The sequence below is a fragment of the Stegostoma tigrinum genome, chromosome 5 (genome assembly GCF_030684315.1).
Source record: "Stegostoma tigrinum isolate sSteTig4 chromosome 5, sSteTig4.hap1, whole genome shotgun sequence".
NCBI classification, from domain to species: domain Eukaryota; kingdom Metazoa; phylum Chordata; class Chondrichthyes; order Orectolobiformes; family Stegostomatidae; genus Stegostoma; species Stegostoma tigrinum.
Genome location: NC_081358.1, coordinates 31,066,257 through 31,079,423, shown reverse-complemented (window position 1 = coordinate 31,079,423; position 13,167 = coordinate 31,066,257). Strand labels below are relative to the sequence as shown.

The 13,167-nt window shown below is 39.6% G+C and overlaps 1 protein-coding gene across 9 annotated transcripts in view; it reads left to right on the top strand.

Moving 5' to 3' along the window:
- The window catches only part of LOC125451959 (centrosome and spindle pole-associated protein 1-like), a 179,300-nt gene that overhangs the window by 35,382 nt on the left and 130,751 nt on the right, over nucleotides 1-13,167 (top strand). For all 9 annotated transcript variants that reach the window (XM_048529772.2, XM_048529765.2, XM_048529764.2 and 6 more), the window contains 2 exons: nucleotides 40-239; nucleotides 865-960. In XM_048529772.2, coding sequence (XP_048385729.1) covers nucleotides 40-239; nucleotides 865-960 — 296 coding nt within the window. The remainder of the gene's footprint in view (nucleotides 1-39; nucleotides 240-864; nucleotides 961-13,167) is intronic.

Genomic DNA, 13,167 nt, shown 5'->3' with positions numbered 1-13,167 from the left:
TTTGGATTCTAATTGACTTTATTTCAACATTATAACCAGTACTATAAGGAGAATATTGATCCTTCAGATGATACCAGCTTTCAGAATACAACTCAAAAAAGAACAGGTGCACTTAATCTAGCATCTCATAGGCAAGATGCTTATACTTCAATGGAAGCTTATGAGGAATTGTTGAATCAAAAGCGACAAGAAGAGGACAGATATCGAAAATCTGATGATCCTGAGATTGGTCAGAGAAGGTAATAATAACAGATTGTTACAGACTGAGAAAATTTTGATTAACATTTCATGGGAAGTACATTATTTTAATGCAGATCATTTTCATGATATTGTGATGAAATATCTGCTCAACAGTTATATCTAAATTATTCTGATTCACGTAATTTGTGAATATGATCTCTTGAGGATTTCAGATGCTGATGGAAAACTGCTATCTAAACCATATTTATTAAATATTTTAATAATTTGCTGCCTTGTGATGGCTCCAAAAGATTACAAACACATTTCCTCAAAAGGTGCTTGAGGCAGAGTCCTGGAATATCTTTCAGGCTAAGGTAGATAGATTTGTGATAAACAACAGTGTAAAGTGTTATCAGGGTACACAGGAAAGTGGAGTATAGAGCTCAACCATGACTGGCAGAGCAGGCTTGAGGTGCCAAGTGACCCATTCCTCCTGATTTCTATTTTCTTTAAGGTTCACTTATTTATAAGCCATAACTCACTGGGGAAGTGTGCTGTCGTTGCAAAAATATACATTTGCTGGAACAAAATGTTTCTAATACTTTTACAGTAGTATGTATGTCGTTGGTCTCTTCAATTAAGAGGCATGGCAAAATATTTAAACTATAAATTATTCCTTTACAGAAATGTTCAGACGCAAACAGACAGAGGATCAGAGGCCTATGAAAATAACTTTGCTAATTCTGGCAACCACTTTCAGCGATCGAAAAATGAAAGCAGGTGATTGTTTGCTTAGGGCTATTGTACCCATATTGGCATTCTTGTACCCTGATCATTATGCAGAAATGTTCCTTATAGACATGTGTAGTGATATGATTTATAGTTACAAGGTAGAGAATTTCTCGCAGTCATGGATTGTCCACAAAACAAAAAAAAAACAGCCTGATCTGACAATAATGGGTGTCTGCTCCTTGCTCCTGGAGATGTCTGGCAACTAACCCTTAACCCCATGAGCCACCTTTCTTCTAATACACCCAGACTCTCAAAACAAAAAGTGCAACTTAGAAGGAGCTGTGTGTTCTTGTGCAGAAACACAGAAGGTTAGCCTTCAGGTGCAGCAAGTAATCAGGAAGGTAAATAGAATTTTGGCCTTTATTGTTAAAGGGAGTTGGAACTTAAAAACAGGCAAGTCTTACAACTGTTGGTGAGGCTGAACCTGGAATACTGTGTACGGGTTGGTTCTCCATATCTAAGAAAGGATGCAATGGTATTGAAGGTTGATCAGTAGGCGGATTTGGGATGAAACGGTTGACTTATCAAAAATGGCTGAATAGGTTAGACCTTTATCTACTAGAGTTTAGAAAAACAAGATCTTCTTTAAACATGCAAGATTCTGAGTGGGCTTGACAGCATAGAGTTGAGAAGATGTTTCCACCAGTTGCAGAATCTTGAACTAGGGCATGTATTTACGGAATAATGGGGATTCTCATTTGAAACTCAGATGTGAAGGAATTTCTTCTCCTTGAGATTACTGAATGTTTGGGATTTTCTACTGTAGAGAGCTGTGGACACTATATCACCGAAAGTATTTAAAGAGGAGGTAGATAGAATTTTTAAATATCAGGGAGCTGATGGCTGTGCTGAGCTGGAAAAAAAAGAGTAGTTGAGGCCTGAAGCAAATCTGCATGATCTTAGGGCAGCTTTGAGGGTTGAAGACCTACTCTTGTGCCTATTCCCTATGCTATTTTATGTTTTCTTTTAATGTGACATGTACAGAGTCAATGACATGTTTCTGACAGCGGTACAGGCAGAGAATGAAGTATTGGAAGCTCTGACGCAATGTAAACGGCATATATGGAATCCTCAACTCAGAAGATTTTGTAGTTACTGCAGTAACTGTGTATGGTTTGGTGAGAACGGGTTCTTACAATTTTAAACTCTTTTCCTTTGTTGCATAGATTATTTGTTTTATGAAGTGCAAACATCCAACCTGTTTATGAGCCATGAGAGCTGAAAATAAATTCATTATTGGATCAACCTTTCTAATCCAGATGAACCATCTCTGAAATTACTATTTACAATAGACAATAGGTGCTGGAGAGGGCCCTCGGCCCTTCGAGTCAACACCACCATTCATTATGATCATGGCTGATCATCCACAATCAGTATCCTGTTCCTGCCTTATCCCCACAACCCTTGATTCCACTATCTTTAAGAGCTCTATCTATCTCTTTCTTGAAAGTATCCAAATTTGGCCTCCACTGCCTTCTGGGGCAGAGCATTCCATATATCCACCACTCTCTGGGTGAAGAAGTTTTTCCTCAACTCTGTTCTAAATGGCCTACCCCTTATTTTTAAATTGTGTCCTCTGGTTCTGGACCCACCCATCAGCGGAAACATGCTTCCTGCCTCCAGAATGTCCAATCCCTTAATAATCTTATATGCCTCAATCAGATCCCCTCTCATCCTCCTAAACTCAAGCAATAAGTTTTAAAGTGAAAGGAGGTAGATATGGGGAGACGTCAGTGGTAAGTTCTTTACTCAGAGAGTGGTAGGGGCGTGGAATGCATTGCCGAAGAGGGTAATGGAGTCGGCCTCATTAGGGGCATTTAAGCGGCTATTTGATAGGCATATTGGATTATATAAAAGGTAGCGGTGGAGGTTAGATAGACCTTAGGTTTCAGGTAAAAGTTCGGCACAATATCATGGGCCGAAGGGCCTGTACTGTGCTGTACTATTCTATATACAAGCCCAGTCGCTCCAATCTTTCAACATACGATAGTCCCACCATTCTGGGAATTGACCTCGTGAACCTACCATGCACTCCCTCAATAGCAAGAATGTCCTTCCTCAAGTTTGGAGACCAAAACTGCACACAATACTCCAGGTGCGATCTCACCAGGGCCCTGTACAGCTGCAGAAGGACCTCTTTGCTCCTATACTCAATTCCTCTTGTTATGAAGGCCAGCATGCTATTAGCTTTCTTCACTGCCTGCTGTACCTGCATGCTTGCTTTAATTGACTGATGTACAAGAACACCTAGATCTCGTTGTGCTTCCCCTTTACCTAACTTGACTCCATTGAGATGGTAATCTGCCTTCCTGTTCTTGCCACCAAAGTGTATAACCGCACATTTATCCACATTAAACTGCATCTGCCATGCATCCGTTCACTCACCTAGCCTGTCCAAGTCACCCTGTATTCTCATAACATCCTCCTCACATTTCACACTGCCACCCAACTTTGTGTCATCAGCAAATTTGCTAATATTACTTTTAATGCCTTCGTCTATATCATTAATATATATCGTAAACAGCTGCGGTCCCAGCACCGAACCTTGTGGTTTACATTCATGACTCTTGAGGAATGGCTGAAAGTACTGGGATCCAACAATTAGTTGCAGCAACATTACTGCTGTCCAGGAAAAGCTGACCTGAGTTTGTAGGAATGTTATCAAGGTGTTCATTTTTATTGTACATTAGCATTTGGTTAGATGTGGCACCAAATGGAATGAACAGAATTACTTCACAGAGAGCTAGCATGGAACAAATGGGCCAAATGTCCTCATGTTCTGTTGTGACTCTGCCAACACTTTACTAGCTCACTGATATTTAAATTGTTTATCTGTTGACTTCCTTTATTCAGTTTTATATTTATACAGAAGCTAATACTTCTTGCTACGTATAGAATCTGTTGACTTAGCTTTTTGGAATCCAAAATAAATGACCTCATACTTTTCCCATGTTGACCTGTCCTGCAGAGTTTTTACCACGAACTTGAACTTCAATTAGACACTGGTAGAACAGACAAGAGCATAAAACTATTTACTGTGTCACCTAATTTGGTGTCATCAGCACCTTAGGTATGTGTTTTTCTATCTCTTCATCCAGGTCACATTATTATAATGAAAAAGGCCCAATACAGATCGATGTGTAGGGCAGTGTCGCCATAGGTTGTTGGGTAATTGGGGCATGTACAAATTAAACTTGTCAGGTTTTTTTAACCAACCTCCAAACCTGTTGCTTTCAATTTAAATCACACTTCTGTTAAAAATCTCTTAATTGAATCTTACCAACTCCATTATGGGAGACTGAAAGAGGTACAAACACATGAGATACAGCGAAACTTACCAAATTGCAACCAACGTTGGTAGTAGAAAGGATTTTTCTCGATTCGAGTGGCTGGAAATTAATTTCTAGTGGTGTCCCGCAGGGGGATTGGTACTTGGTCCTTTGTTGTTTGTATCACAAACAACGCAGTTGAGAATATGGGGGATTATGATAAGTAAGTTTGCAATGACACAAATATTGGCTGGGTGGTTGACACTGCACTGAGGAAGAAGGTCATGGTTACAGTCAGATATAAATGTGTTGGTCAGATGAGCAAATCAGTGGCAGATGGAATTATCCCTGAGAGTCATACTATTTAGAAACAGACCTTTCAGCCCAACTTATCCAAGGGATCAAGTTTCCCAAACTAAACTAGGGCCACTTGCCTGCTTTTGGCCCATGACCCTCTGAATCTTTCCTGTTCATGTAACTGTCCAAATGTCTTTTCAATGTTGTAACTGTATTTGCATCTCTTATTTCCTCTGGCAGTTCATTCCACATACGAACTACCCTCTGTGTGGAAATGTTGATGATTAGGTCCCTTTTAAGTCTTTCTCCTCTCACTTTCAAACTATTCCCTTTAGCTTTGGACACCCCCACTTTAGAGAAAAGACCTTTGCTATTCACCTTATCTATGACCCTCATGATTTTATAAAATCCTATGAGGTCACCCCTCAACTTCCTACATTCCAGTGACAAAAGCCCCAGCCTATCCAGCCTCTCCTTATAACTCAAACCCTCCAATCCTGACACTATCCTTGTAAATTTCTTCTGAACCCGCTCCAATTTAATAATATCCTTCCTATAGCAGGGGGACCAGAACTGCATGTAGTACTCCAAAAGTGTCCTCACTGACATCCTGTACAACCTCAGCATAACTCCTCTGCTCAGTGGTCTGAAGAATGAAGGCAAGTGTGCAAAATGCCACCTTATCCGTACTGTCTACCTGAGACGCAACTTTCAAAGATAATATACCTGAATCCCTGGGTGTCCTACCATAAACTGTACGAGTCTTACCTTTGTTCATCTTACCAAAATATAATACCTCACATTTATCCAAATTAAACTCCATCTGCCACTCCTCAGCCCTTTGGCCTAATCGATCAAGATCCCTTTGATGGATAACATTGGATAATCTTGAGTAACCTTCTTCGCTGTCCACTAAACCACCAGTTTTGGTGTCATCCACGAACTTACTAATCAAGCCTCCTAAATTCTCATTCACGTCGTTTATATAAATGACAAACAACAGAGGAGCCAGCACCAATCCCTAAGGAACACTGGCTAAGGGCCGCCAGTACAAAAAAAAAATCCTCCACCACCACCCTTTGTCTCCTACCGTCAAGCTAATTTTTCATCAGGTTGGCAAGCTCTTGAGGTGGAAGAAGTAATATAGACGAGGTAGTACTCAGTAAATGGCAGGGACTAGGAAGCTCAGGAACAGAGAGACCTTTGGGGTTTTCGTCCGCACATCTATGAAGGTGGCAGGGCGTGTTAATAGTGTAGTTCAGAAGACATGTAGAACACTTGCATTCATCGTTCAAGGCATTGATTATAAGATTACATAAATTGTGTTGGAGCTGTATAGGATTGTGATTAGGCCACAGATGGAGTATTATATGCAGTTTTGGCCTCTGCACCGTAGAAAGGACTTGATTGCACTGGAGGGGCTGCAGAGGAGATTCAGCAAGATTTTATCTGGACTGGAGCACTTTAGATATGAAGAGAAGCTGGATAGGTTTAGGTTGTTTTGTTTTGACCAGAGAAGGTTGGGGGTTGTGGGGATACATGGTGGAGATGTATAAGATTGAGGGGCAAGGACAAGATGGATAGGAAACCCTTAGTTGAAGGGTCAATAACAAGGGACATATTTTAACATGAATTGCATGAGATTTACAGGAAATTTGGGAGGAAATTGTTTTCCTTGTAGTGGGTGGTGGGAGTCTGGAATGCATTTCCTGGGAGGGTAGTTGAGGCATGTAACTTCAATTTTTAAGAAGTACTTGGATGAGCACTTGAAGTGACATAACAATCAATGGGAATAGTGCAGATTCAGTATGGGTTTGGTGGCACAGACTTGATAGGTCAAAGTGCCCCGTCTGTACTGTGAGATTCTATGATTCGATGCCTTGTGAAAATTATACAATTAATGTGCATAGAAACTCCCTTATCTACTACGTTCAACCTAAATTAAGTGTATTAATTTGTTTTTTTTAGATGGGTCTTACCCTTCCAAAATCCTTACTTGTTACCTCATGTTTGCTACAATTTATTTGCCCAAATTCTGAGTTATCTTCCTAATAACAGCATCTTACCCCCAACTGACATTAGCCTTATAGCATATAATTTCCTAATTTGTGGCTTACTTTTTACAATCCAAGGAACCCCTTTCTAATCAAAAACATTTTTGAAGATAGTGATAAATGCATTGACAATTTCCACACCTTTTTTTAAGTACCTTAGATGAAAGCAATTATATTCAGGAGATTTGAACTGAGTTAATTCCTCTGTAGTTTTTTTTTGCTTTTCGTGTCAGTGGTATTTCATTTACATTCTATATTGTGTAACTCAGTGCAAAAATCACTATTTCATAAGTCTGCCATTTCCTGATTTCCAGTTATAATATCACCTGCATGTTTAGTTAAGGAACCAGCTGTACTATATATTCATAAAAATCTTTAATTTTGCCCTGGATACCCCTTGCAAGCATTTTCTTACTCCTTGAAATCATATGTTATTTAAGTGTAGCACTCTTAATGTAGTTGTACATTGCAAGGTGTTTCGCAGGAGTGTTGTATAAAAGAACACTCAAACTACATAATTATGCAAACTTGAGGGAAGGAATTCCAGACTTTAATGAAAATAAAGACAAGGTCATTGATAGAGATGCACAACAAGTGAGAATTGCAGAAGCGCAGATATCTTGTAGGATTACAGGGCTGAATAAGATTGGTGAAAAAAGTGGGCTGCGACCACGGGTGGATTTGATGGAATAAGAATTTTGAAATAGCAACGTTGACTTCTATTAGTTTCCTGTTAGGCAGTGAGCAAAGGGGTGATAGGTGAATAGAGCAGTGTGTGCTAGGAGATGGCAGCAACATTTTTATTATTTTAGAATCATGGAGGATAGAATGTGGGAGGGCAGGCAGGTGTTTATCTAAGACCTTTTCTGTTTTTTTTTATAATCAGGTGGAAGCCTGATTTCTGCAGATTAGTAGACTGCATGTGCTAAATTTGCTCATAAGTGCAAGGGCCTCACAGCTGCCAAATGAGGTAAATTTTTAACTATATTTTAATGTCCAGTTGAGCTCCTCGTCCACAGGAGATATCGTATACTTGAATTATCTGGCATGCACGAGTATATGACAGTTAGAAGGGGAAATGATTTGGGGTGTAAACTTTCACATTTAATAAAGCTTGGTGTGAAGCTCTTAAATATTTGGAAAGACTCAAGACTATCCCTGTCAGAAACAGACCCACAGCTCAAATTAATCATCGATTTTCCAAATTCAATTGACAACAAGTTGATTGTTAGTGCAGAAAATAAACCAGGGGTCATGGTGGATGTCTTTTAGACTGCATTCTCTCATGCCTGATTTTCCTTGAAAGAGCACTGGGTGCAAAATTTAAAGTCACTAACTTCTAAGTATCTCTGGTACTTGTCTGAAATATACACTTTGTGCCTTTAATATGCAAATCAATGCCCCAACACGTTTTAGAGCCCCAGTTGAACTTGATAACTAACTGGACAAGTCATGCCCTACGTGTGCGTTTTCTGTGCCTATGCCAGCCAACCAGCTGTTGCTTAAAGTGACTTTCAAGTAACTTTATACAGGGACAAATGTTATATATACAGTGGAACTCCATGGCCCAGCTGTAACACAATCTCATTTCGTGGACCCTAACGTGTATGTTATAGCAGACTTGTACTGTACGCCACTTACCTATCGACCATGGTTATCGAATTGGTATATGATCACAAATCATGAAAAGTAGCAGTGCATTGTTATCAAGAGCATAAATAATTCAAAGCATTAGGGTTCATGTCTAAAAGGTTAGAACCAAGACTGGAAGCAATGTGGGCAGCTCTGGCCTATATAATATGATAAGGACGTCGAGATCTACAAGGTCAAGTCCAGAATTTTGGACTTTACATTGATCTGGAAAGACTGCAGGCTTGGACTTCTTCCTTTCCAAGTGAAAGCTCTAGGGTTACTTAACCAAATTTTTTAAATCATCAAGCGGTTTGATAGTATCAGAGATAATGGGAACTGCAGATGCTGGAGAATTCCAAGATAATAAAATGTGAGGCTGGATGAACACAGCAGGCCAAGCAGCATCTCAGGATTTCCAAGATAATCAGCTTTTGTGCTCCTGAGATGCTGCTTGGCCTGCTGTGTTCATCCAGCCTCACATTTTATTAAGCGGTTTGATAGGGTGGATATGGAGAGTTAGTTTCCACTTATGAGGAGTCCAAAGCAAAGGATGGTCATTAAAGTCAAACAAATAATTTGAGAAATTTCTTAACTCCGAGAATGGTTAGAAATTCATTTAATAATGTAGATCCATTTAGAAGAAAAATATACAAGTAAAGGAAATGTTGTCGTAGTTCCAGAGGACCAGAGGCTGTGGTCTTAGGAAGAGATGACCAGTGAATTACAAAAACAGAAATTGCTGGAAAGCCTCAGCAGGTCTGGCAGCATCTGTGGACTGAAATCAGAATTAACATTGTGGGTTCAGAGACTCTTCGTCAGAAATGAGGGTCACCACACATCAGGTGAGTGGTGAGGTTGAGAAGGCAGTACCTTCATGGTGACCTCAGTTGGTGCGGGAATTGAACACATGCTTTTGGCATCACTCTGCATTGTAAATCAGCCCTCCAGCCAACAGAACTAACAACCCCGATAGATAACTACATCAGAGAGTGAAAGGAATGGAAGGATGTGCCGGTAGAGATAGATCTTGTGCAGTGGGAGAAGATTTGTGTGATATATTAAAGTACAAGTTACTTTGTGCTAGCGATGCTGTTCAATTGCTCAGTTGATCTCTATGTACAGAGTTTATTGGTTTTGTTGTTTTGCATGCTGCTATGGTCAATATCTACCTCTTATATCTGAAGTTGTATTTCTGCCTGTTTGTATGTTTGGAAATACCTTGTACTGGACATCTTCGTAAAACCGCAGTTGAATTAGGTGATATATTTTGGCAATTCTTGTTTTCTGCCTTGGCAGGAACTGTATGGGAAGATGACTTCTGTATCCACTGTTAGACCAATTTCGTTCTCTTGGTAATGTATTATCTGGAATGCTGCTGTCCAAAGTAATTTGGATACTTTGTTTTGGCATGATCTGCTAGTTTAGATTAGTCTTTCAAGTTGCTTTCAGTTTCCGCAGTGGTGTTTAATTGCAAATTGTTGTATTAATGAAATAGAAGTTTAGATTACTTGCTATGAAAGTTTTTCTTCCCCTCATTGCTACTTTCTCCAATTGCTTCTTGAAGTGCTGTATTAAATTATGATTCCATGGATCTGAGGTGATTTGCTGAAGTTGCCAGTTTCATCCATGATTGAATGTTGACAGGCTATTTGATTTGTATACGTATCATAGCTTGGCTTTACAGGACATCTAAATGTAGGGCTTTTCTACTTATGATTCTCTCAATACCTTGTGATCCTATTGAATTTCTTTTTTTCTCTCCTGTGGATAGCCGTTAAGGCCAATTCGAGGATACTAATTGAAGCCTAAATTGTGACCATAATGTGGAGGTGCTGGTGGTGGATTGGGGTGGGCAAAGAAATCACATGACACCAGGTTATAGTTCAGCAGGTTTATTTGAAATCACAAGCTTTTGGAGTGCAGCTCCTTTGTCATGTGCAGTGAGCGAGAAGAGCACACAGAACACGGAGTTTACAAGCAGAGAGATCAAAAGATCATACAATTGGTGTGAGTGGAGTGTCAGATAATAAGCCTCTGCAGGTGACCAAGAGTTGTAAATGGTGAGTAAAGTGTCAACAGCTGAATAACCAGCAAAAGGATGATAATCTGATTAAATGAAGCAGAGAGATAATTACAAAAAATTAAAAGCAAAGTGGTGCTGGAGACAAGCTAAATGACAGGAATAACATGACAGGTATAAGAATAAAGCTGCATGCTGAGGATCTAACCAAAGTAATAAATAATTCAAAACTGTACAAAATAATTAAGGTAGAAAGATCATAACAAGTTATCAAGGTGATGGTGTCAAAACAGGACTGTAAGGAAGATTTTGTAGATACAAAAGAGTGTAGAGGGGTCATATTTGGTGAGGCATGAGCCCAAGATCATGGTTGAAGCTGTCTTCATGGGTACAGAACTTGGCTATCAGTCTCAGCTTGGCAATTCTGCATTGTCATGTATCTCAAAGTCCACCTTGGAGGATGTTAACCCAAAGATCTGAGGCTGAATGTCCTTGACTGCTGAAATATACCTCGAAGGGGAGAAAACATTCCTGTTTGATGATTGTTGTGTGGTGCCCATTCATCTGTTGTCATAGCGTCTGTGTGCTCTTGCCAATATACCATGCCTTGAGGCATCTCTACCTGCAACGTACAAGATGGACAACATACTTAACATGTAATTTCCAGGAATAAAATGCATTATGAATCTGACTAACATTGTATTCAAGATAGTGCTGGAAAAGAGCAGGTTGTAACAAAGACAACTTTTGGTATAAATGATTTACATAAACAAGTGCAAAAGTTCTTGCATATTGAAAATGCACCAAAATCTAGGCAAAAATACTACGCACAAATGTGATAAAATGTGAGGCTGGATGAACACAGCAGGCCTAGCAGCATCTCAGGAGCACAAAAGCTGACGTTTCGGGCCTAGACCCTTCATCAGAGAGGGGGATGGGGTGAGGGTTCTGGAATAAATGGGGAGAGAGGGGGAGGCGGACCGAAGATGGAGAGAGGAAGGTGATGTGGCTGTGGTACCTGGTTTGCTTCAGGACATGGTCGAGCAGTTTCAAGGCCGAAGAGATTACAAGAGAGTTGCAATGGGAGAGAGATTCCCTGAGGTTGGTCCGGAGGGAGGAGGGTAACTTCGTGCATGTTTTAACAGAACTCCTTAGTTTAAACTATACTTCCTTTTTATTGCATGTAATGTGTTCAATATAAACTCTTCAAACTAAGACTTCATATATTTTCCTAATAAGACAGTTGCCTGTATGATATTTGAGGTTTATGACATACAATTCAGTTACATTTTTCAGATGAGCTCCTTGTGATTTAGTGTGAACATTTACATCATCTGCAAGGATTGAAAAAAAGAAAATTTTTCTTTGACAAAGCCTGTGATGTTGGCACACACTCAATGGAGTTGTATTATAGCCAACACAAGTTTGCATTTAGAAATAGGGTTCCCCTGTTCGTCAGTTGCATTATAGCCAACTCACATTGCCAGAACATGTGTTATTGCAGAACCCCCTGTATATACTAACATATCTGTTAGGAGCAGGAATAGGCCACTCAGCGCCTTGAACCTGCTCTACCATTCAATGAGATCATAGCTACTGTGATTGTAACCTGAACTCTGCATTTCTATTTATCCCTGATAAACTTCGCCCTTGCTGATCAAGAATTCATTTACCTCTACCTTAAGAATGTCGAAAGGCTCTGCTTTCAAAGCCTTTTGTGAAAAGGAATTCCAAAGAGCCATGACTGTCTGTGAAGATGATTTTGGCTTATCTTTATCCTGAATAGATGATTCCTTGTTTTAAATAGTGCCTCCTAGTTCTAGACTGTCTTACAAGTGGAAATAGTCTCTTTTCATCCACCATATCAGAATGCCTCAGGATCTTTTGTATTTCAATCAAGTCATTTCTTATGGTTCTAAACTCCAACAGATACAAGCCTGACCTGTTCCGCTTTTGGGGCAACCTGTCAATTACTGGTATTAGCCTAATAAATCTTGTCCAAACTGCTTCCATTAGTATTTACATTTTTCCCTAAGTTAATGCTGTACACAGTGCTCAAGATGTGGTCTCATTGGTGCCATGTTAACAGAAGCATAACCAACCCATCTTTGTATAAATTCTCCCTGTAATAAACAATAACTTTCTATTAGCTTTCTTAATTAACTGCTGAGTGTGCATACTAGCTTTTTTATGGGTCATACAGTGTGTTAGGGTGCCACAGTCAATTTGTGCAGCCTCCTTACAGTTGCTGCTGTTATTCCACACAGCTTGCAAGAATCTTGTTGTAATTGTAGGTGCTGAAGCTCTTCAAAAGCAACTCTTTAGATTCCCATTCCTGCCCCACATGCAGTCTTGTGCTCCTATTCCTAGTCACATCACATCTGAATTACCTATATGACAGTTGGAACTGACTCAAACAAATGTGTCTCAGTAATTTTCCCCCCTTTCTGTGGCACAGTGTCTGCAGCTTAGAATCCAACTCCTCAAACCGATGTGAAGTTGCTACAGCTGCAAGCACTTGTTACGGATGTATTCTGTCAGGATTGTATTAGTATGCAACAGCTCCCAAATGTTGTGGGAGCTATACTTGAGCTGACCTGCCATCTCTGCATTTTATTTGATTAATCAATCAATCAATCAATCAATCATTCCACTGTTTCTACATTTCACCCTTTATTGTATATTTGTTTTGTTTTACGCTCCATCTTACATCTGACAAACTTTTTAAGAAAAAGGAGATTTAAAAAAAGACCTAAATACAAACTAGAAACCTAAATACAAATTCATATCTTCCTTTTTCTTTAAAAGCTAGAAATACTCACAATTCAGCTTCTTTGTTTTGGCAAAAGCAACCAAATACCCCTCTTATTTACCATTTAACTTGTTGAGACATTTGACTCCAGCGCCATATTTTAAGTTGTAT